The sequence below is a fragment of the Oncorhynchus nerka genome, linkage group LG20 (assembly GCF_034236695.1).
Source record: "Oncorhynchus nerka isolate Pitt River linkage group LG20, Oner_Uvic_2.0, whole genome shotgun sequence".
Lineage (NCBI taxonomy): Eukaryota > Metazoa > Chordata > Actinopteri > Salmoniformes > Salmonidae > Oncorhynchus > Oncorhynchus nerka.
Window position 1 is genome coordinate 28,676,349 of NC_088415.1, and position 25,966 is coordinate 28,702,314.

A 25,966-nucleotide genomic window follows, 5' to 3' on the forward strand; every position below is an offset into this window, starting at 1 on the left:
TACAGACTTTTTCTAAAATGGATTAAAAAAACAATTCCCCTCATCAATCCATTTAAGAATGATGGAGGCCACTGTGTTATTTGGGACCTTCAATGCTGCATAAATGTTTTGGTACCCTTCCCCAGATCTGTGCCTCGACAAGATCCTGTCTCGGCGCTCTACGGACAAGTCCTTCGACCTCATGGCTTGGTTTTTCCTCTGACATGCACTGTCAACTGTGGGACCTTATATAGACACCTGTGTGCCTTTCCAAATCATGTCCAATCAATTGAATTTACCACAGGTGGACTCCAATCAAGTTGTAGAAACATCTCAAGGATGATCAATGGAAACAGGATGCACCTGAGCTAAATGTCGAGTCTCATAGCAAAGGGTCTGAATACTTATGTAAATAAGGTACTTCTGTTTTTTTTATATACATTTGGAAAAATGTCAACCTGTTTCGCTTTGTCATTATGGGGCATTGTGGGTAGATTGATGAGGAACATTTTTTTATTTAACCATTTTAGAATAAGGCTATAACGTAACAAAATGTGGAAAAGGGGAAGGGGTCTGAATACTTTCCCGAACGCACTGTACATACATACATACATTACATAGCAGGATAAATGAGTTGACCAGATAACTTTGATAAACAATCAGAAATAACTATTGATTTTCTGGTTTGTTATGAAATCTAAAGTTAGATGAGCTTGAATGGGCATGTTCTAAACATATCTTTCTAAAAAAGAAACACATTTATTTCAGAATATTAAGGCAAGTAAGCTGACGGGCGGGTGGGGCGTAGCATTGTAGGGTGTTTTCATTTGGCTGTAACATAATACCAGTAATAGGGACAGAGCCTTGATTTCAGGCGTATTCGGCAGCTCACTGGGACGACTCTATCAAAAGGATGGGCGGCGCAGGAGAAATGAATGAAGGCGAATGACTTTGCAAAAACTAGTTAACATATCAGCAGCAATACAGAGAAGGTGCGCGTTCAGAAGGTGCGCAGGCTACATAGCCTGGCGATAAATAGCGTCCTTAACTGTTTTGCGTGGAGATGCATTCGCCGTCAACAAGAGCATCATGAAGAAGGTGACATACGGCGTTAATCTTTATGTCGAGTTTACATTCCTACACTGTCCAAGATGACACAATGACATGGCGTTCACAGCAATGGTTGCGAGATTTGTAGTCGCATAAGCTCATTTCAAAGAATCACATCATCGCCGACCGCATTGTGGAGGGCTGGCCTATTTTTACGGCAGGGCGCGGGTGAAAAATACAGTAGGCCTAGTAGTAGCAGGCTAATTGAAGCTGACCAGTTAAGCCCCTCGGAATACCGTGGCGATTTTTTTTTAATGTATTGCCCATTTAACGCAAACGAAATGATGAATTCGATTGCTCTTGCTGAGGGCTCGCAATCTCCGGGTGCCGCTGGGGTCCCCGTTGGAACGCCAGCGTCCGGTACTAGTGCTAGGGTGTCTAGTGCTCTACGGAACGATTTGGGTTCCAATATTCATGCCTTGAAAACACTTAACCTGCGATTTCGATGTTTCCTAGCTAAAGTTCATGAATTGGAGCGTAGAAACACGTTGTTAGAAAATCAACTACAGCAAGCATTAGAGCAATCCCGCTACAGAGCCTACTTTAGCCGTGAACAAACAACCCAAACGAGCTCTTTGGACCTGTCTCTGGCTGGGTACCAGCCACGGGTAAGCCCACCAGGTACGATATGGAACTTTACCCACACGAGGTTTGGGGACCGACTCGAGACTAGGCTCCACAGCCCCGGGGTGTCATGGATGCAGGCGGATGGTGTTGATGTTGGAGTTCAAGTCGATACCGTCACCCCTGAACTGCGAGCCCTGTACAATGTGTTGGCTAAAATCAAGAGAGATAGAGACGAATACAGAAAAAAGTAAGTGATGTCACTTTCAATTAACACTTTACATTTTTTAATTGTCAAGCAAACTTATGCAAAGATACAATCAATCAAGTCATTCAGAACAAGGCATCTCACAATCTTATCCAAGTGTCTGACAAATGTTGTTTTTACTTATTTGACAGATTGTTGAGGAACTCGTTGACCTTGTTGAACTTGGTGAGAAGTTGTTGATAGGTTGTTGACAAGTTATTGGTTGCATTATATTATTTTACATACAAATTCTAGAAACATTGTGTTCAGAAGTTGCAGCCCCTTGATCTAATGCTTAAGGTGTTGGGCTGATGGTAGCAGGGACCCAGGTTCAAGTTCTGGTTGGGCTACCCTTTGAATTCGCTACACTGGTGTCAGAAGTGAGATGGCACTGTCAGGAATCCAATGTAAGTGTGTCTCATTGTTATGGGTGCAAGGGATTTGTGAGAGTGAAGTGCAGGATGTACTTTGCTTTCTGAAATAAGGCCGGTTGTTACCTTACAACACCTAGTGATCTTGTCAAGAGGTTGAAGACCCGTCCAGCCCACTCCAGCTGTAACTTTTGTAACTTGAGTGTTTGTACACTCAGTTTTGAACAGTAATGACTAGTGCCTCTAAGGGTTGAATCGGTCATTTCTTACCCACGCCATTACATCACAATGTACTAGAACAGTGTTTTCCAAACTTTTTATAGTCCCGTACCCCTTCAAACATTTAACCTCCAGCTGTACCCCCTCTAGCACCGGGGTCAACGCACTCTCAAATGTTGTTTTTTTGCCATCATTGTAAGCCTGCCACACACACACTATACGATACATTAATTAAACATAAGAATGAGTGTGAGTTTGTCACAACCTGGCTCGTGGGAAGTGACAAAGAGCTCTTATAGGACCAGAGCACCGAGAATCCACTCTCACATAGGCACATGGTTGCAAAGGGCATCAGTGTCTTAACAGCACGATTTGCCAAGCAGGATACTCTGAGCACAGCCCAATCCAGAAATCTGGCAGTAGCTTCTGATTAAATTCACTTTTCACAGAACCAATTTCATTTACATTTACATTTAAGTCATTTAGCAGACGCTCTTATCCAGAGCGACTTACAAATTGGTGCGTTCATCTTAAGACATCCAGTGGAACAGCCACTTTACAATAGTGCATCTAAATATTTTAAGGGGGGTGAGAAGGATTACTTTATCCTATCCTAGGTATTCCTGAAAGAGGTGGGGTTTCAGGTGTCTCCGGAAGGTGGTGATTGACTCCGCTGTCCTGGCGTCGTGAGGGAGTTTGTTCCACCATTGGGGGCCAGAGCAGCGAACAGTTTTGACTGGGCTGCGCGGGAACTGTACTTCCTCAGTGGTAGGGAGGCGAGCAGGCCAGAGGTGGATGAACGCAGTGCCCTTGTTTGGGTGTAGGGCCTGATCAGAGCCTGGAGGTACTGAGGTGCCGTTCCCCTCACAGCTCCGTAGGCAAGCACCATGGTCTTGTAGCGGATGCGAGCTTCAACTGGAAGCCAGTGGAGAGAGCGGAGGAGCGGGGTGACGTGAGAGAACTTGGGAAGGTTGAACACCAGACGGGCTGCGGCGTTCTGGATGAGTTGTAGGGGTTTAATGGCACAGGCAGGGAGCCCAGCCAACAGCGAGTTGCAGTAATCCAGACGGGAGATGACAAGTGCCTGGATTAGGACCTGCGCTGCTTCCTGTGTGAGGCAGGGTCGTACTCTGCGGATGTTGTAGAGCATGAACCTACAAGAACGGGCCACCGCCTTGATGTTAGTTGAGAACGACAGGGTGTTGTCCAGGATCACGCCAAGGTTCTTAGCGCTCTGGGAGGAGGACACAATGGAGTTGTCAACCGTGATGGCGAGATCATGGAACGGGCAGTCCTTCCCGGGAGGAAGAGCAGCTCCGTCTTGCCGAGGTTCAGCTTGAGGTGGTGATCCGTCATCCACACTGATATGTCTGCCAGACATGCAGAGATGCGATTCGCCACCTGGTCATCAGAAGGGGAAAGGAGAAGATTAATTGTGTGTCGTCTGCATAGCAATGATAGGAGAGACCATGTGAGGTTATGACAGAGCCAAGTGACTTGGTGTATAGCGAGAATAGGAGAGGGCCTAGAACAGAGCCCTGGGGGACGCCAGTGGTGAGAGCGCGTGGTGAGGAGACAGATTCTCGCCACGCCACCTGGTAGGAGCGACCTGTCAGGTAGGACGCAATCAAGCGTGGGCCGCGCCGGAGATGCCCAACTCGGAGAGGGTGGAGAGGAGGATCTGATGGTTCACAGTATCGAAGGCAGCCGATAGGTCTAGAAGGATGAGAGCAGAGGAGAGAGAGTTAGCTTTAGCAGTGCGGAGGGCCTCCGTGATACAGAGAAGAGCAGTCTCAGTTGAATGACCAGTCTTGAAACCTGACTGATTTGGATCAAGAAGGTCATTCTGAGAGAGATAGCGGGAGAGCTGGCCAAGGACGGCACGTTCAAGAGTTTTGGAGAGAAAAGAAAGAAGGGATACTGGTCTGTAGTTGTTGACATCGGAGGGATCGAGTGTAGGTTTTTTCAGAAGGGGTGCAACTCTCGCTCTCTTGAAGACAGAAGGGACGTAGCCAGCGGTCAGGGATGAGTTGATGAGCGAGGTGAGGTAAGGGAGAAGGTCTCCGGAAATGGTCTGGAGAAGAGAGGAGGGGATAGGGTCAAGCGGGCAGGTTGTTGGGCGGCCGGCCGTCACAAGACGCGAGATTTCATCTGGAGAGAGAGGGAATTTCGATGAGGTTCTCTTGTTCAGATATCGGTAAGGCAGTGCATGAAAGGGATAACGAATCCAGTTGTTTGTGTCATCCGTTTTGGCAAAGTATCTGTGTAATTGCACACCCAACTCACTGAGGTGCTTCGCTATATAACATTTGACATGGTCCGTAAGCTTGAGTTCATTTGCACACAAAAAATCATACAATGATGGAAAGACCTGTGTGTTGTCCTTGTTAATGCAGACATAGAAGAGCTCCAACTTCTTAATCATAGCCTCAATTTTGTCCTGCATATTTAATATAGTTGCGGAGAGTCCCTGTAATCCTGGATTAAGATCATTCAGGCGAGAAAACATCACCCTGATAGGCCAGTCGTGTGAGAAACTCGTCATCATGCAAGCAGTCAGACACGTGAAAATGATGGTCAGTGAAAACTTTAAGCTCGGCTCTCAATTTAAAAAACATGTAAATTCTTTGCCCCTTGATAACCAGCGCACTTCTGTATGTTGTAAAAGCGTTACATGGTCGCTGCCCATATCATTGCAAAGTACAGAAAATACACGAGAGTTCAGGGGCCTTCCTTTAACAAGGTTATCCATTTTCACTGTAGTGTCCAAATCGTCTTTCAAGCTGTCAGGCATTCCCTTGGCAGCAAGAGCCTCTCGGTGGATGCTGCAGTGTACCCAATTGGCATCGGGAGCAACTGCTTGCACGCGCGCTACCACTCCACTATGTCTCCCTCTCATGGCTTTTGCGCCATCAGTACAGATACCAACACATCTTGACCACCAAAGTCCATTTGATGTTACAAAGCTGTCCAGCACTTAAAAAATATCCTCTCCTGTTGTCCTGGTTTCCAGTGGTTTGCAGAAGAGAATGTCTTCTGCAAACCATAATTGACAACCATAAATGTAACGGACATATACCAGGAGCTGTGCCAGGCCCGCCATGTCTGTTGACTCATCCAGCTGTAATGCATAGAATTCACTGGCTTGTATGCAAAGCAGTAATTCTTTCAAAACATTTCCTGCCATGTCACCGATGCGGCTTGAAACAGTGTTGTTTGATGAAGTCATTGTCTGTATAGTTTTGTTTTTGCCTTTTCCCCCAGCATTGTCCCAGTCATATCCGCGGCAGCAGGAAGAATTAAATCCTCCACAATAGTATGGGGCTTGCCTGTCCTAGCCACTTGGTAGATCACCATATAAGATGCTTCTAGCCCCTTGTTTCATCCAGTTGTGATAGTACTTTTGCACTGTGGCTGAGGAAAGGCACGACTCCCAATACAAGTGAACCCCAAATCAATGTAGTTCTCATCATATTTGCGCCTCTTCGATGGTCCAACGTTCCTGTCTGTTGTTCAGTGCTTTCCCTTGTAAGGGGTAAGTAGCTCTTCGGCTGCATCAGATTCACAACTGTCTGTGTCCATGCTAACTGGGCTAACAACAAATGTAGAATTACTGATGCTAGCGTTGGATGTGCTCGTGGAAGCAGAACAACTTGTGTCGTCGACAGGTGTAGTACTGCTGGTAGTAGCAGTACTACCAGTAGAGCTGGTATGTGTCTCTATGGATGCGGGCCTTACTTTTTTTTTACCATTTATCAATTTTCGAGCAAACGGAATGAGCAGCAGCTATGTTTGGCTACATACGGACTTGGTGGAATTCCTGCGAGAGAGTAACGGTTAATGTGATTGGATGTTAATTATTTGACTAGGCTACCTGTATTTTACATTGTTATTTCGCTGAACACTAGATGGTTTCATTTTATTTTCAAATCGAATCAAATGCGCCGAATACAACAGGTGTAGGTAGACCTTACAGTGAAATGCTTACTTACAGGCTCTAACCAAAAGTGCAAAAAAAGGTATTAGGTGAACAATAGGTAGGTAAAGAAATGAAACAACAGTAAATAGACAGGCTATAAAAGTAGCGAGGCTACATACAGATACCGGTTAGTCAGGCTGATTGAGGTAGTATGTACATGTAGATATGGTTACTATGCATATATGTGACTATGCATATATGATGAAAAGAGTAGCAGTAGCGTAAAAGAGGGGTTGGCGGGTGGCGGGACACAATGCAGATATTTATTTTATTTTACCTTTATTTAACTAGGCAAGTCAGTTAAGAACAAATTCTTATTTTCAATGACGGCACTGGTTGGTCGGCCCAATTCAGGTAGTATGTACATGAATGTATAGTTAAATTGACTATGCATATATGATAAACAGTGAGTAGCAGCAGCGTAAAAAGAGGGGTTGGGAGGAGGCACACAATGCAAATAGTCCGGGTAGCCATTTGATGACCTGTTCTCAGGAGTCTTATGGCTTGGGGTTAAAAACGGTAGTAGAGAGAACAGTCTATGACTGGGGTGGCTGGGGTCTTTCACAATTTTTAGGGCCTTCCTCTGACATCGCCTGGTGTAGAGGTCCTGGATGGCAGGCAGCTTAGCGCCAGTGATGTACCGGGCCGTACACACTACCCTCTGTAGTGCCTCGTGGTCAGAGGCCGAGCAATTGCCGTAGGTTGGGCGCCGTAAAACTGCTGCCATTTCTTTTGGTGCCATTTTGACAGTGAAACGAGGCTACTCAGGCGAGGAAAAAAAACTCACCCAAATGTATAGCCCTGTTGGAAAATATAAATGTACTGTTTGAAAATATGAAGAAGAAAAAGAAAAGAGAAAAAAAATACATATCTATATATATATATATATACATTGCTTAAAAAAATAAAGGGAACACTTGTGTGTGATGAAGGGCAGCCTGGCGCCCTCGAGTGCCAGAGAGGGGAAGCGGGAGCAGGCGTGACGATAATAATTTATGCAAATATTTATAGATATAGTTGATCAAAGTGTTTAAGAATTGGAAGTTAGGATAGCTTAAACAGTTTAAGAATTACTTTTGGTGAGTTGTCCTTTGTCAAGTTGGCTGGATGTCCTACCATACCCCGTTCAAAGGCACTTAAATATTTTTTCTTGCACATTCATACTCTGAATGGCACACATACACAATCCATGTCTCAAGTCTTAAAAATCCTTATTTAACCTGTCTCTTCCCCTTTATCTACACTGAATGAAGTGGATTTAACAAGTGACATCCGTAAGGGATCAAAGCTTTCACCTGTTGTAGGTTATTGTCCTGCTGAAAGGTGAATTTGTCTCCGTGTCTGTTGGAAAGCAGACTGAACCAGGTTTTCGTCTTGGATTTTGCCTGTGCTTGAGCTTTATTCCGTTTATTTTTATCCTAAAAAACTCCCTTGTCCTTCCGATGACAAGCATAGCCATAACATGATGCAGCCACCACCATGCTTGAAAATATGAAGAGTGGTGCTCAGTGATGTGTTGTGTTGGATTTGCCTCAAACATCACACTTTGTATTCATGACATGAAGTTAATTTCTTTGCCACATTTTTTGCAGTTTTACTTTAGTTCCTTATTGCTAACAGGATGCATGTTTTGGAATATTTATATTATGTACAGGCTTCCTTCTTTTCACTCTGTCATTTGGGTTAATATTGTGGAGTAACTACAATATTGTTGCTCCATCCTCAGTTTTCTCCTATCACAGCCATTAAACTCTGTAACTGTTTTAATGTCACCATTGGTGAAATTCCTTCCTCTCCAGCAACTGAGTTAGGAAGGACACCTTTATCTTTGTAGTGACTGGGTGTATTGATACACCATCCAAAGTGTAATTAATAACTTCACCATGCGCAAACGGATATTCAATGTCTGCTTTGTTATTTCTACCCGTCTACCAGTAGGTGCCCTTCTTTGCGAGGCCTTTGAAAACCTCCCTGGTCTTTGTGGTTGAATCTGTATTTGAAATGTACTGCTCGACTGATGGACCTTACAGATAATTGTGTGGGCTACAGAGATTAGATAGTCATTCAAAAATCATTTTAAACACTATTATTGCACACAGTGTCCATGCAACTTATTATGTGACTTTTTACTCCTGAACTTATTTAGGCTTGCCATAACAAAGGGATTGAATACATATTGACTGAAGACATTTCAGCTTTTCATTATTTTATTAATTTGTACAAATTTCTAAAAACATAATCCCACTTTGACATTATGGAGTATTGTGTGTAGGCCTGTGACACCAAATCTCAATCCATTTGAAATATAACACAACTTAATGTGTTAAAATTCAAGGGGTGTGAATACTTTCTGAAGGAACAGTCTATGGCACTTTTAAATATTGGTGTAGTACAAAAAGTATAAATGCTCAACAACCAAAAAATTATCATGCAATCTAAGTTGGGGCAGTCCACACATTTGGAAGTTGGTTTTGTGTTAATAGCTTAGCTCGTTTAAGCACTAGAGTGTGCGAAAGAAATCTAATAATAATATGAGTATGTCAGAAATCTAGATTTGCCTCCCGAGTGGCGCAGTGCTTGAGGCGTCACTACAGATCCAGGTTTGATCCTGGGATCAATAAGGCGACGCACAATTGGTCCAGCGTCGTCCGGGTTAGGGGAAGGTTTGTACGGCTGGTATTGTCCTTGTCTCATCGGGTAATAGAGTTGTGCATTAATAAGGTACTTACAGTTGCATGAACACACACATACAAAGTTATTATAATCGGTAAGGAAACAAACAAATGCAAGGTGGGAAATGTGCTGCTGCACTCAACAAGTTTAGTCAGATTCTGAACCGTAGAATATGCAAATGTCTGCATGCGCAGAACAGGTGAGTGAAGTAGCACCCAGAATGGCAGTAAATATTGTACAACAGGTATTTGACTTTGTCACTCATACAGGTTTAGTGGCATGTTGTTTCACTCCACACTGACCCATGCTTCCTCTGATCGGTGTGGAATAATATAACGGTGTAGGAGGAGACCCAACGCAATGGAGGCCAGAGTAGGACCATTGCAGGAGTATCCCATCTGTCTCTGTTGGGCTCAAGTGCTCCTTGCCCTGTCGTTCTCCAGTGGAATGCATTGCCAGGGTTATTTATCCCTGGGTTGGAATTCCCGTACCAATGTAATGCACATGTTTATATTTCAAATAATATCTATTTATTAAAGTATTAGAGAGACACAGACACACTGAGGTGGATTAACCACGTTGAATTGAATATAATTTATTTGGGTAAAAAGACCTACAACAAGATGTACATTGTATTCCCAGAGGACAGCACTTAAAAGTATTAAATAAAACATTTGTTTGCAAATTGGTCCTCGACGGTAAAAACGTAAGATATTATGAAAGAGGGGCATCTTATTTTCCATCTGTGTGCTTCTGACAATTCAAACCTAATTTACCAATGAGTGTTCATGGTCGATTTCTCTCAAAGCGCCCGTCAATAAGAGTAACCGGGATAAAGGTCCAATTCATAAACCTGGATTGTGGAATACTGGCTATTATACATCATGGGCATTCATCAATCTAATTTCTGACATAACTGTATGGGCTATCAAACCATTGTCATATGACATGCCAAACTGAACATGATTTCTAAATGGCATATATTTATTCATTTATTAACTAGGGCTTCATTCGCATTTGATTGCTTGAAGTTTTGGGGCCACACGTACTTCAGAGTTATGGTGTGTTCCACTCGTTAACTTTGTGAGGCTTTAACAAGGGCCCATTGTTTCAACAATCAGAGAAGGATTGGATTACAAAGTGTTGTTATGACTGCTACCAATATTAGGTTTGTATGGTCAGCAACTTATTATTTGAAAAAAAGGGCATTGGAGTGGAATTGGCAGCCTGTGACCAGTGAATTTCAGGTTCAAAGTTCAACTTTTTTTTTTTTTACTTGATGTGGTACCCTTGAATTTAAAAAAATGAATGAAGCTTGTTGATATTCATCAGGATTCAAATGGACTCAACACTTTCAAGCAACTGAATTGGAATGTTTCACTCTGTGTTTCACCCCATTTCACTCTGTTTAAAAATGTATCCCTATTGAACGAGACCCTGATCAGGGACCACATAGGGACCTCTGACCTGGTTACTATAACACCCCATACAAACTATCTGATGACTGCTTCCTCGGAATTAATCCCATATTTCTCCAAAAAGGTGTAGCCTATATTTTATTGGTTGACATGATCAATTAGCGGATGGAAATATTACAGATTGTGGCTTTAAGAGTCACCACCACCTTCACCATTCTAACCCACCAATGTCCCATCCTTATCCATGGATGGTGGTATTAGGGATTGGTGTGTTGTTGTTTTGCCACTGTCAGGGGAGTCTAGCCAGCACTGCAAACCTGGCACAAGGACCTGCCTCCTAATGGAATTGTTCTCTGCCTGTGTAACCACCCCCCTCTGCTCCCTGCCCCAAGCCGTTCAGCAGAGAGAGAGATGGAGAGTGCACTTCTTAATTCAACCCCTATCCTATTTTGGTGTCTTTGTGAGTCACCAAGTACATTAAAAGGAGAAAAGAGATCTGTCCGGGTTATTCTATCAGTAGAATGCTTTATATCACGTTCCATCTACTTTGATAATGAATGTTTCTGATTGTCATATCAGCTTAGCTTGTGCTAAGCTTGAACTACAGTTTTGACCAAGCTAGCTTACATACTAAGGAAGAGTGAGTGGATGGGTGGCAGTAAAACAATACGGCTCTTAGTTATAAGGAGCTGCTTTTTCTAGACAATGACATCCCCTTTCATTGCTCCAGTTCGTCAAGCCTTCTTGTCTTTTTTATTTATACCTTTGAAAATCAGTAGCCTGGAGCAGAACATTGTTTTAACTGACCAAATCTGCTGGCAAAAGTGGCATGAAATCCCCCAAGGCAACTTTGAAGATCAAAAAGAGTACTATTAGCTTAATTCTGTGTTAATAGTAACACTTTCTTTGAAGATGGTATATGAAACTGTACCATTGAAGTCAAAAAGCCTTTGCTAAATTAGCATGGTGGAACTGTATAGCTCAGTTGGTAGAGCATAGCGCTTGCAATGCCAGAATTGTGGGTTAAATACCCTCTTGGGCCACCCATATAAAAATGTATGAATGTGTGATATTAAGTCGTTTTGGAAAAAATTGTCTGCTAAATGGCATGTATAAGTAAGCAATTCCAGGTTGACAAGTTAAAAACAGCCTTGGTGCTTTTGGATTAGATACTGTACATCCTCTAAATTTAGCACCAAGGTTTTTAAATTTTGGTCAGAAGCCTCGAAGCGAAGAGTAAGACGATACAGGGGTGAATCTCAGTCTGTCTGACTATATACGTATTAACAGAGTAAACAGCTATCTAACTATGGCTCTGCTCTCCAGAAGGACAAGTCATTATTAAACTGATAAAGGTCTGTGTATATAATCTGATATATAATTATTTCTTGGCCGTAGATTAAACCTAACTGATGTGTAAATGAGAAAGAGAGAGAGATAATCTGAAGTCCATTTTAGACTGTAACAACACACTGTAATTGAATCAATAGGTGATTATTGTGTCATTAGCATATGTGGCAGTGGCAACCCCTCTCCTGATGCTTCAAAGTATTGTTCGGCCATTGAGTCAACAGTGTTGTCAGTGAGATTGTGCTCTTTTCCTTGTCCACTTTGTAGCATTCCTCGAAAGAGAGCCACTGTTCTCTATTTGTCTGAGTATCCAAGGATGAATGTCTAGCAAGTGACGTTTATGAGGGAATTATGTTGAAACATTCAAATGTTTAAGAACATTGAATCAAACGTTGGCATTGGGTAACTGTGCAAATACAGTTCAACTAACCACACCTTTTCACTTTTATTCTCCCAATCGCTGTAAGTAATCTGTCCCCACAGGGTGGTAAATGGTTATAGCATATAGAACAGTCCAATGATATTTGCTTAGTGACCCTAAAGGCTTTTATATCTCTCTAATTAAGCTGCTGTTATCACTGTCCATACAGGGCTTAGACTGATATAAAAGCATACACTACCATTCAAAAGTTTGGGGTCACTTAGAAAGAAAAATACATTTTTTTGTCCATTAAAATAACATCAAATTGATCAGAAATACAGTGTAGACATTGTTCATGTTGTAAACGACTATTGAAGCTGGAAACGGCTAAAAATGTTTTATGGAATATCTACGTAGGCCCATTATCAGCAACCATCACTCCTGTGCTCCAATGGCACGTTGTGTTAGCTAATCCAAGTTTATTATTTTAAAAGTCTGATCATTAGAAAACCCTTTTTCAATTATGTTAGCAGTTGTGTTAATTAAAGAAGAAATAAAACTGGCCTTTAGACTAGTTGAGTATCTGGAGCATCAGCATTTGTGGGTTCGATTACAGACTTAAAAATGGCCAGAAACAAAGCACTTTCTTCTGAAATTCATCAGTCTATTCTTGTTCTGAAAAAATGAAGTCAATGCCATGCAAGAAATAGCTAAGAAACTGAAGATCTTGTACAACGCTGTGTACTACTCCCTTCACAGAACAGCGCAAACTGGCTCTAAAAAGAATAGAAAGAGGAGTGGGAGGCCCCGGTGCACAACTGAGCAAGTGTACAAGTACATTATTGTGTGTAGTTTGAGAAACAGACGCCTCACAAGTCCTCAACTGGCAGTTTCATTAAATAGTACCCGCAAAACACCAGTCTCAACGTCAACAGTGAAGAGGCGACTCCGGGATGCTGGCCTTCTAGGCAGAGTTCCTCTGTCCAGTCTCAACATCAACAGTGAAGAGGTGACTCCGGGATGTTGGCCTTCTAGGCAGAGTTCCTCTGTCCAGCGTCTGTGTTCTTTTGCCCATCTTTTATTTTAATTGGCCAGTCTGAGATGTGGCTTTTTCTTTGCAACTTTGCCTGTGTGTTTTTAGTTTTACTGGTATTTTGCTGGTCCCCACAAGGAAAAAAGGCTATTTTAGGGTAGAGTTATTGTTACAATTAGGGTTAAGGTTAGAATTGGGGTTAGGGAAAAATGATTTTGAATGGGAATAAATTGTTTGGTCCCTACAAGGATAGTAAAAAACCATGTGTGTCTGTGTGTGTCTGTGTGTGATGTGTTCCAGATGGGAGGAGGAGCTGTCTAAGCGCCAGCAGATGGAGGCCATGGTGGAGACACTTCAGGAGGTAAGAGCACATCTCTGCCATCTTAAATCATCATACCCACACCACACTCCCTCTTCTAGCTCACTGCATCCCAGTACTGTGTCTTTTCTCCTGAAGTATCTAGGCGTGGGCTGGACTAAAGGGAGTTTCCAACATATTTCTTATACCAGTCATTTCCTTTCAAATCCAAAGTTCAAAAGGCATTGTCCATAAAGGGACAATCCATGAAAGGAAGTGAAAAAGTGCACTCCGGGAAAAAATACAGATTCTTGGGATGCAGCTCAGCCTCTGTGTTAGAGGTCTTCACAGGTCCACCTGAAGCCAAATACCCAGGTTCAAAATTCTAACTTTCCCTCAGGCCCGGGTTGGGTCCAGTTTGATTGTCATCGGGTCTTGGATCTATGTAACTATAGACCCGAGTGGACCCGACCACGGCTCTGCATAGTATATAGCATATTTATTTTACGCTAATAAGGGATTTATTTCTTTATAGAAGGCCTAGCCAAAATATAGACCTTTTCGTTAACCAGAAGAGCAACTTGGATAATATATTTGTTTTAAATGTCACTCAGGTCTAAATTTGGTCTGGTCTAGACGGGTCTATGTCTGATTGTTCTTGGGTCCATTCGTGTCCTGGTCCCTCTTTTTTTTATGATAGGGTCTGTTCAGGTCTGGGTCTGATTGTCCTCCAACTTTTTGGACCCGATGCAGGAACAGCTCTACTCTGTGTCATGTTTGTGGGTGTTTTGCATGACTGCCAGTAAGTTACCTATTCAGGAATTGTGATAACTTGTTATCTTCGGATGCCTCTGACATATGTATCCCGTGTGGCTCAGTTGGTAGAGCAGGGTGCTTGCAACGCCAGGTTTGTGGGTTTGATTCCCACGGGGGACTCATATGGAGGAAATGTATCCACTCACTACTGTAAGTTGCTCTGGATAAGAGTGCCTGCTAAATCACTAAAATGTGTACTGTGTGTCAATGTTGTTTTACAAAAACAGAATGGGAAAGATAGAAAATAGATATGGGTGGGGACAGGTTGCGTTCAGATGCTTTAGTCCCTCTGTGTACATGTTCGTCAGTGGGAACCAATGCTGGGTGTGTTACTGTGTCTTATAACCCCTAAAGACTGAAACACATTACTCATATAACACATTTTAAAAGCCGATAGCACTGACTCACACTGACTAGCTATGTTTCAACTGTTTCCCACTAGCAGAATTCCAGATGACTTTTATTGGAGCTCTTGGCCCAAAACCCAGAACTCAATCCACTTTGACATTGATGCATCAAAATAGTGGATTGTAGAGTAATAAAATGACTTTTCAACATGTTATGCAGACTTTTTCTTGAGAAAGGGACACTGTTGCAATAGGAATTTAATTGTAATGTTTTCAAGATGTTTTAAGACACATTTTCAAAATGAAAACAAGGGATAAACATGGAATGAACTCCTTCAGCGGTTTAGAATTAGTCCATGGTTATTCATAAACGTGTAAGAGTTTATTGTGTTTCTACATCTGCATTGCTTGCTGTTTTAGGCTGGGTTTATGTATAGATCTTTGTGACATCTGCTGATGTAAAAAGGGCTTCATAAATACATTTGATTTGATATTGAGCCGTGGTGCGTCAGTAGATTAGATGTAGAGTGTGATGTGGCTGTGTGTTCCATCTCCAGAGTGCCCAGGAGTCTGAGGTGGTTCAGGGGGAGCTCACTGACAAGGTGGAGAGTCTCAAGACAGAGCTGGGGGTCTTCAAGAGCCTCATGACCGATAATGTAAGTAATGATGCTGAGGCTTTATTTACCATCCCTTATTCTCCTATTTACACAGAAATGGCATGGTAAAATGGTAAGTACAAAGTAATCACTTAATAGTGTGTGTGCTTCATTTAAACTAGAAACACCCAACCAACTTTAAATTGTGCGGACTGGTTGAACTTGCTGTAAGTTGCTTTAATAAAACTTTTTGACACTGTTTATATATATGTTATTTCATTACACTCATTTATTACCACTCAACCAACGTACTTGTATATTTTATTTCATCCATCCCCCATCTGTTTTGTTACTGATGCATGTGGCCACTCTCAGCTGTATAGCCTGGCAGTCAGAATGCTCACAACACATTTTATCATACATCACATAGACACTCTCCCTTGAACACTGAGGCCAAGAAATTCCTTTGGAAATGGTGGGAGCTAAGTTAGTTGCACAGAAAGACAGATGGACGGTTGGACCAACGGACAGACGGACAAACAGACACAGAGCGAGAGAATGACAAACAGGCCGACAGACAGACAGGCCGACAGACAGACAGGCCGACAGACAGACAGGCCAACAGACAGGTCGAGTAGCAGTGAGATGAGAAACCCTTATGGCTCACCTCACACAGCCTCGCCATTCTTTGAGGCCCTGTGGTTTTGGCCAGCCTTCTAATGAACGCTCCACACACTCTGGAGTAGTTACACTCACAGACTAGCCAAAACCTGCCCAGACTGCTGTTTCACACACAATGACTCTTGGCCCGTTCCAGTGACTTCTTAACCCTTTTAAGTTAATTTATTTATTGTCAAACAATGACACCTTTTAAGTGCCTTTTCAGTTAGTTTATTACTTTAAAAGTGCAAGTCATGGCCTTAACTAGATTTAACTACGTAATAGGAAAATGTTGCCTCGTAAAACGATACTCTCTCATACTGACAGTATTAAGCAAATGTAAGAATTGACACAGCTCATGGATATTATCTGACTGACAATAAACCAACTCCATCCTTTAGGAAATGTCAGAATTGGACACCGCGATCCAGGAGAAGGCCATGAAGGTGGACATGGATATCTGCAGACGCATTGACATCACGGCCAAACTATGTGATGTGGCCCATCAACGCAACTCCGAAGACATGAGCAAGATGTTCAACATGAGTCCCCACATGAGCCCCTCCAGAGCAACCCCAGAGAGCAAGGTAAATAGATACAGCACCAGTCAAAAGTTTGGACACACCTACTCATTCAAAGGTCTTTCTTTATTTGTACTATTTTCTGCATTGTATAATAATAGGGAAGACATGAAAACTATGAAATAACACATATGGAATCATTTAGTAACCACAAAAATGTTTATTTATTATATTTGAGATTCTTCAAAATAGCCACACTTTGCCTTGATGAAAGCTTTGTACACTATTGGCATTCTCTCAACCAGCTTCACCTGGAATACTTTTCCAACAGTCTTGAAGGAGTTTTCATATGCTGAGCACTTGTTGGCTGCTTTTCCTTCACTCTGCGGTCCAACTCATCCCAAACCATCTCAATTGGGTTGAGGTCGGGTGATTGTGGAGGCCAGTTCATCTGATGCAGCACTCCATCACTGTCCTTATTGGTCAAATAGCCCGTACACAGCCTGGAGGTGTGTTGGGTCATTGTCCTGTTGAAAAACAAATGATAGCCCCACTAAGCGCAAACCAGATGGTATGGCGTGTTGCTGCAGAATGCTGTTGTAGACATGCTGGTTAAGTGTGCCTTGAATTCTAAATAAATCACAGACAGTGTCACCAGCAAAGCACCCCCACACCATCACACCTCCTTCATGCTTTACGGTGGGAATCACACTTGCGGAGATCATCCGTTCACCTACTCTGTGTCTCACAAAGACACGGCGGTTGGACATTTTTCCCCATTTTCTATCCAGTTTGCTTTATTTTTTATAATATATTACACTGGATCTTTCTTGAATAAATTCCTCCATTTCTTTTTGTTTTTTCTCTAACTTATTCTGTGCTTCTATGGTACAATTTTTATTGCTATCTGTACTGTTAGTCATTACATTTCCTTTGTTAATATGGACTCTTTTGCTCTAAATTACTTTTGTTTTATAGATGAGTACTGAATTGCATGGCCTCTAAAAAGGCACATTTAAAAGTGTCCCATACAATAAGGGGATCTGCTGTACCTATGTTATGTCGGAAAAAGTCAGTTATAAATCTTTCTGTCCTAGTTATAAACAAGTTATCATCCAGTAGGCTTTGATTAAATTTCCAATAACAGTAATATATATGCCAATTATGTGATGCTCCGACTGTATTCTGTCCCCTATCAACACTTTTTTTTAAACTTTTGGTGCCAGAGAAAATGTCATAAGAAAATAATCAAGACGACTAGCTTGATTAAGCCTCCGCCACGTATATCTCACAAGGTCAGGATATTTAAGCCTCCATATATCCACTAATTCCAATATATCCATGACATTCATGATTTCCTTAAGTGCCTGAGGTTGATGGTTTGTAGTGTGATTTCCTTTATGGTCCATAGAGGTATTTAAAACCGTATTAAAATCTCCCACCATAATAATAGAGTCTAGTGTTGCTTGTAGAGTTGATAAATTCTTATATTTTCAAAGAAGCTTGGATCATCATTATTTGGACTGTATAGGTTAATAAGTCATATCTGTTTATTGTCCAATAACATATTTAATATAATCTATCTACCTTGATGATCTGTTTGGACAATTTGCACATATGGATCAAAATTATTGTTAATTAATGTCATCACCCCGTTTTAATTTTTTGCCCATGAGAGAAATATGTTTTGTCCCCCCAGTCCTTTTTCCACAAAACTTCATCTAAAATTGTTGAATGAGTTTCCTGTAAACAATAGATATTATATTCCTTCTCTTTTAGCCAGGTAAATACTGATCGTCTTTTCTTATTATCTGCTAAGCCATTACAATATTAACTGGCTATACTTATTTCACCACTTACCACAATGATACACAAGTTTCAATTCTGTTCATCAAAATATATGTTTGTAAACGTACCATTAAAAAGTTATATGATGATTGAGTGTCGATATAGCTGTACCATGATATTTGCATTGCTACTAAGTAAACCTCCAATTGACCCCCACTATTCCACCCGCTAAAAGCCCTTCACCCAGGGAAATCTTTTACCGAACAGGGCAATCATCTGTATTCCACCCCTACTTTGTCACAACACAACTGATTGGCTCAAACACATTAAGGAAAGAAATTCCACAAATTAACTTTTAACAAGCCACAGCTGTTAATTGAAATGCATTCCAGGTGACTACCTCATGAAGCCGGTTGAGAGAATGCCAAGAGTGTGCAAAGCTGTCATCAAGGCAAAGGGTGGCTACTGCGAAGAATCTCAAATATAAAATATTTTGATTTGTTTAACACTTTTTTTCGTTACTACAGGATTCCATGTGTTATTTCATAGTGTTGATGTCTTCAGTATTATTCTACAATGTAGAAAACTGTTGACTGGTACTGTATGTTTGCTTATGTATGGTAGTGATAAACACCAGTATATTGGGCCATTTCATATGAAGGAATAAAGATGTCCATGAAATTCTGTATTTTACATACACACACACTCTCACTCCCCTTCACACATGTGTAGTAGGTTAACTAGTGTGTGGTGTGTTTCCCACAGGGGGCTGGTGCTGCGTCGTGCAGGAAGAAAGAGCGTAAGGCTGTGTGTGAGGAGAGAAGTCCTGAGATGGAAGCTGAGTCTGGTGGGGGAGAGGAGGATGAAGCGGAGCACGTCGTGGGGTCACTCAACATCACAGACGAGATGAAACGCATGCTCAACCAGTTGTGAGTGGCCCAACCTTTGACCTGTGTTATTTAACTTCCTGTTTTGCCTAAATTGCTAATGAGTGCTGGATCTTTGCCGTTGATCCGGAACATGTCGATTTTGACCTGGTTTAGTTCAAGGACTAAGGTCAAAATGTTATCCAAAGAACTGTGGTTTGAGCCATACAATATGATTCTTTGAATTATATCCCCACTGTAGTGTGTCTCGTTAGATAGCATCTCCTGGTCAGTTTTATGTGTGCTTTGTTACTGTGTCATGTTTTCATCTGTCTGTCAGTCACTGTCTGTCTGTTTGTTTTCTTTCTCTTCCCTGTCCTCTTCATTTTGCAACCCTTTTCAAATGTGCATGTCTTTCGGTTTGGTTTCCCCCTTCCCTTTTTGTCTTCTCTCTTTTCTCCCCTCCCTTTCCACCTTCATGTCTCCTCTCTTTTTCTCTGTCCCTCCCTCTCCCCACTTCTCCATCCCTCTCTTGTATGCAGAACTTGCATAGATGATAATTCCTTTGTCACCAGGAGGGAGACGTTTGACTTTGATGACGACTGTGACAGCCTGGCTTGGGAGGAGAATGGGGAGACACTGCTCCTCTGGGAGGACTTCGCCAACTACAACACCCCCTGTGCTGCAGCCAGCACTACTGCAGGTGCCTGTGCTGCAGCAGAAGGACAAGGGGAAGGCCCTGGGCAGGTTAGTGCTGCCCCCTACTGTTCATCCAAAAGCATTGTCTGGGAACTTCAACAACAAAAAAGTCAGTTGTCTCTGTTGATGATTTAATCACCTAGTGCTGTAAGGCCTTTATTCTGACTGGCCTCAGAGAATGTAAAGGAAATATATGTCAATACAACTGTGTAATTATTTATTTGATTGTTTATTGTCTAATTGTGTGCTGTTTAATTGTGTGTTCGACCAATGTTTATTTACCTTACCTATCCATCTACATTCTATAACTGTATGAATGTTAACTGTATAAAATTGCTTATTGTAGATGGCGCAAGTCTCCAAGCTGCAAAAAAGATGGCGCCGTACTGGATAGCCTCTGTTTTGCAAGCTCCCACCCAACTTTGCTATTTTATTTTATTATTGCATTGTTGGGTTTTGAGTTTGCAAGAAAGGCATTTCACTGTACTTGTGCATGTGACATTAAAACTTGCAAAGTAAAGTCTACTACTGTATTTTCAATGTTGATAGACCCCCCAGTACACATTGTTTAAATTGGTCTGTTGTGCATTGATAGGCCTCTCAAGATGGCAGTCTGGGCAGCCTGATCGACGAGACTGAGATGCTTTTCCAGAACCGAGAGAAGGAGTACCAGGAGACCATGGGGCAAATAGAGGTGGGAGATCAAGAGAACAGAGGTCATAGTTAATGTTGTGTGACTCACTCTCCTGTGTGTTAGTCATTCATTGTTATTAATATTTGGCTACAGTCCATATTTACCCCCAACCTGTTTCTCCTTTCGATCCCCTCTGACTCACCCTCTCACATCTCCTCCCACTCTTTTGCTCTGACTCTTACACCATTCACCTCCTTCTCTTTCACTCCTCCTCTCCCACCTCTCTGATTCTCCCTCTCCCCCCCAGTATGAGTTGGCTACAGCTAAGAGTGATATGAACCGTCACCTACAGGAGTACATGGAGATGTGTTCTATGAAGAGAGGCCTGGATGTGCAGATGGAGACCTGCAGAAGACTCATTAAGGGTTCAGGGGGCAACGGCAGGTCAGACACGCCTCTTTCTCCACACATGATGAGAAACAATGTAATTTCAATGCAATGGGGCATTTTTCCATTTCATGCCGAAACGTCAACATTAATCAGTCTCCATTTTATTTAATTGTTGTTGTTTTTTTACCATCAAAGAATTTGTTAGTTGTTTCTCCTCACGTTATTAAGCACTAGTCTAGTCAAGTAATTCTGGACATGCTCTGTCAATACAGTAGGCCTAATCATAGAGGATATGACTGACATCTTCCTTATTTCCTCCCTCTGATATAGGAAGTCTCCATCATTCAGCTCGGTGGCGAGCAGCGACTCAGGGAACAGTGATGAGATCCAGGAGGAGCTGGAGAAGGACGGAGAGGCAGTAGGAGGGGTCAGCTGATAACTGAACCCTGACCCTTGACCCTCTGGCCCCTCCCTCCACCACCTGATCCTGCAGAGATGATGGAGGAAATGCTGTGATCCTCCTCTCCTTCAGCAGGTTTCCAATTGATCTAGGAGGAGTCCTGTGGACTCAATGTAAACTATTGGTGCTTCACCGTTTATTACCCATACAGGGATGAACTTATATTCCTCAACAAGGTGCAGTGTTGGTTCTTCCTCACTGCTTCTCACTGTCCTATCATTGACTAAAGTACTCACCCCCACTCAACACATATCTCCACACACACTCAACTTACTGTACACCTATGGTCATTTAACTGTGTATTCACCCCAGTATTCATCCTAATCATGTTAAGATACAGAAATCCGGACATATTCAGCCATTAGGGGGTCTATCAAAGTGGTCCATATGATATATTTCAGAGTAAGTGTTGGCAGGGAAATTGCATTTGATGTACTAAAGAGGTCAGTCTTCACACACTGAAGTCAGTTTCGGATGCACTCTGAGATTGCCTGCCCGGAGTGCCTTTGCAGGTACTGTAAAGTCAGTAAATGTGTCCCAGTTCCCCCATATCTGGACACAGCCATCACATGAGGGGTAAAACTGAGTTGAAGTACTGTACTATGCAATAAGCAAGCCTTATTTTTCTGGAATAACCTTCATTACTTTGCTGGCCAGTTATGATTTGTCTATTAATCTGACAGCCTAGAGGACTTGGGGCCAGATATATGAAGCATTTGCATTAATGCAAATGTGCACCTATCATTTTCAGAAGGCAATCAAAAGAAAACAGACCTAAATACAAAGCTAAAAGCTAAACCACAACACTGTCTTAATTTACTTTCCTGTTTATTCTCTTGTTCTTTCTCTTAATGTCTCTCTAAAACGAACAGGTGAAACCATTGTACCAGTTCCAACTGTACATCTGGCCTCAACATGGTGTCACTCAGTATTTTCAGAGGGTAAATATGAACAAACATGGTCATTTAAATGATACCCATGTGCCTACTGATACACGAGCCTGGTCCCCGATCCGTTTGTGCTCTTTAGCCAACTCCAATGGTTGGTTTGGCATGATAACAACCATAGGAGTTGGCAGAACAGCTCAAACAGATCTGGGACCAGGCTACTGATATGTATGCTGGACTCAGAATTAATATGAATTGCCTTATTAGGTTTGTTCTATTTTTGTTAAATGCTACTTTAGCATGAACATTTATAATTTATGATACACACAGCCTGTTATGGATGTTTGTTTAGATTTCATTGTTTGTATGCTCTCCAAAAAAAATGTAAAAGAGCAATTTTGAATCATAAAGGATAATCCCATTTTAATTGTTGATGATTTTTGACATTCGTAATTGAATATATATGTTAGTTTATTTTGGAACAATCATGGCTGATAGGGATTTGCTGGCTGCAAGTGTCGTATTTGTATTTTATGTGCAAAATGCAGCTGAATTCTGATGCTTGCAAATGTACTGTATGACTGAACCATATATTGAATACAATTTGATTCAATAAAAAGATTGCTCTTTATTTTAACATGTTCTGTCTTGGGGCAGATGGCAAATTGACAGCCTACTGTGTAAGATTTAAATTTGTGCTCGATTACAAATATAATTAATCTGAATTACTATAATGTTGCAACACATTTCAGACAGTTGTAGCGGTCTTTATGTACCACAAGAGAACCAAGAAATGAAGAGCGACACCACGGCTGTCTTTCTGGCTTTTATGTCGATCTGCAATAGTATTGTGAAAAGACAAGACAGCAACACATCAGTCTCCAATGCACCATCTGACAAGTTGTTCTATAAAGGAACATGAAGAAAGGTCAAACACACAGCCTGTCTAACACCCCCAATACATTGCTAGGTGCTTTGTGTTGACAGTACCAAAATACAACAACTCATGTACAAAAACACCAACACAAACAAGCTACAACGTGAAATCGCCTCTATCCCATTCAGACCTTAGAGGGCCAAAACTCCATCTCCCATAATAAAACGCAAGCACCAGTCGGCTGCTTAGCGGTTAGTCTGCATCACAAAGAACAACACTTTTTAGCACTCTGTAAACTATATTAATAACAAAACTGTCAAACTGTCAAAGTTACATATTTCAATAGTCTCACACTCCCTTATAACTATATATACAGCATTAACCTTGATGTTTTATTTCACGTTATGGACTTCTATAAAAGAGTGATCTGAAACACATACCTTTCAGTGTTTTCTCGGACTGAGGAGAACGGGAGCTACGGGTAGTACTGTGTTAGTAGGTGACGCAAGCACCCAGATGAAATAAAAATACATTTAATGAAACAAAACCCAAAGATGTTAACATCATTCTGCTACTCTAGCTGCCTACCTAACATCAACAGGCAGCACCAGTAGCGCAACAATTAAAAATAGACACCAAAGTAAAGTTCCTGGCGATCATAGCAATCTGACTCCCCCTTCTGTCTGAACTTGGAATATTCCTGTTCGCGGGCTTGGGCCAATGACCCCGAACCAGGTTGTTCTGTTCTGCCTTGTGTACTATTCTAATAATTTTAAATTAGATGGAATAACCTTTTTAACTCTCCTACACAGTTACATTCACCACTGTGTGAAATTAGATAAGATATGAGATATAAAATATATATAGAAAAGACCAAAGCTATAATGAAATACTGTAAATGCGATATTTAATGAGTGTATAATTAGACTTCCTCTACAGGGTCTTGCCGAAAGACTTTGAAACAGTTGTTTGTTGAAAACATCCTCACCAACAGGGAGTGCTTATGTGGTTTCTCCTGTGGTTGAGAGGTGGAGGGAAGATCCTTCTGTAGTGGAGACTTGGCCGTTTCTGCTGCCATGTTGGGTGTTAGAGACAGGAGAGATGGTTGACATTAGCATGATTTTGTATCCATCAAACAGTGTCCATCAGGCATTGGTAGTGGAATTATACAAAAGCCTAATAGGCTTGTGTATTAACATTTTTAACTGTTTACACTATTTATTTCAAATTGATCCAAGGACAGAGGGGGCTCCAGAGTGGTGCAGCGGTCTAAGGCACTGCATCTCAGTGCAAGAGGCGTCACTACAGTCCCTGGTTCATTTGGCCGTGATTGGGAGTCCCATAGTGCGGCACACAATTGGCCCAGCATTGTCCGGGCTTGGCCATCATTGTAAATAAGAATTTGTTTTTAACTGAGTGGCCAAATTAAATAATTTTAAAAAATGTATGGGCTTAAGTATGCAATAGTCATCCACGTGGGGAATCTTAGCCTGGTCCTGTGCTGCCTCTGAGGCCTGGCTGTTCTGGTTGCTCTTCTTGGACCACTAATTGTTACAACAAAAAATACAATGTTAATTGCTAATATTGTTAGTACATTTCTGAAATATTTCTACACTTCACATGTCTACACTTCTATAGGTTTAGGCTACTACATGATACTCAAATTTTACCTATAGCCATCATGAGGTTGCTACAACCTGGCCTATGAATGAACATTTACAACGTAGGTGCACACAAGTCAAGAGATAAATTTGAGGTGGCAAATAGTGACACATGGACAGACAGTGACACATTCAATACCGCCTTGCACACTGCCTGCATCTAACTGATCTAGGGTGTAATCATTAGTCCAACAGTTGCAAACGAGAGTTTCTATTGGACAAATACAGGTATGTTTATCCCTGTTTTGTTCTGTTTAAGACCACTGCGTTGCAGTGTATTTGGTTTGCATGAAGGAAATTGCACCAAGTTACTTCTGGTGGCCTGGATCGGAGGGAAGCATTGAGGAGAAAGTGAAAACATGTTTCTCATGTCAGAAGGTTCGAAACGTACCTCAACTTGCACCTCTTCATCCATGGGTTGGCCAGAGGAGGCATGGCAGCGCATAAACGTCGACTTCGCAGGTCCAATCAAAGACAGAATGTTTCTCGTGGTCGTGGATGCTCATAGCAAGTGGTCAGAGTTAGCCATCATGAGGTCTACAACTGCTGAGAAGACCATCGAGAAGCTTGGAGAAGTGTTTATTCGGTTCGGAACACCACTCCAACTCGTTAGCAACAACGTACTACGGGCTAGTGCCCCAAGAAATGGTTCATACAGGTGAATGGTGTATCACCCATCTACCAACAGGGTGGCAGAATGGTTGGTATAGACCATGAAACATCTCATAGTCAAGCGACACCGCACCATTCTTGAACAGCTTCCTGTGCTACAGGAACACCCCTCACACAACCACCAAATCTTCGCCTGCATTGCTACTCATGAAGAGAGAACTATGCACAAGCTTCGACCTACTCAAACCTACGAATGCAGAGGAGACAGTGCGACGTCAACAAGAATGTCAAGTCAAATGTCACGAACTGAGCGCAAAGGACAGAAATCTGAATCCGGGAGAAACTGTCTTAGCAAGGAATTACCTCAAAGGACCAAAGTGGGTTCCTGCCACAGTCATTGCTCAGACTGGACCTGTGTCATACATTGTCCAGACTGCAGAGGATGTCATCTGGAAAAGGCACACAGATTAGTTACTGTTGAGTAAAGCAACACCGACAGAACCACAAGTCGTGAGTTGTCCAGAACTTTTACTGGGTGACACCCTGACCC

General features: G+C 42.0%; 1 protein-coding gene across 2 annotated transcripts; it reads left to right on the plus strand.

The window, feature by feature from the left end:
• The first annotated feature begins 799 nt into the window (after positions 1–799).
• On the plus strand, positions 800–22,915 carry LOC115102202 (intermediate filament family orphan 2-like). 2 transcript variants are annotated; one of them, XM_029621873.2, is made up of 10 exons: positions 800–1,903; positions 13,605–13,665; positions 15,323–15,421; positions 15,544–15,588; positions 16,423–16,608; positions 19,096–19,259; positions 19,772–19,943; positions 20,491–20,589; positions 20,837–20,973; positions 21,250–22,915. In XM_029621873.2, the coding sequence occupies exons 1-10, from the start codon at positions 1,344–1,346 to the stop codon at positions 21,353–21,355; spliced, it is 1,629 nt and encodes a 542-aa protein (XP_029477733.1). In that variant the 5' UTR covers positions 800–1,343; the 3' UTR covers positions 21,356–22,915. The 2 variants fall into 2 exon arrangements, with proteins under 2 accessions (XP_029477733.1, XP_029477735.1); XM_029621875.2 differs by lacking the exon at positions 15,544–15,588 and having other exon boundaries at positions 21,250–22,914.
• Positions 22,916–25,966: the final 3,051 nt, after the last annotated feature.

Excerpts from the sequence above, each read along its gene's own strand:
- LOC115102202 (XM_029621873.2), top strand. The coding sequence starts at position 1,344 with ATGTATTGCCCATTTAACGCAAACGAAATGATGAATTCGATTGCTCTT. Across the intron at positions 1,904-13,604 it reads AGAGACGAATACAGAAAAAA|ATGGGAGGAGGAGCTGTCTA; the intron begins GTAAGTGATGTC and ends GATGTGTTCCAG. Across the intron at positions 15,589-16,422 it reads GCGGACTGGTTGAACTTGCT|GAAATGTCAGAATTGGACAC; the intron begins GTAAGTTGCTTT and ends TCCATCCTTTAG.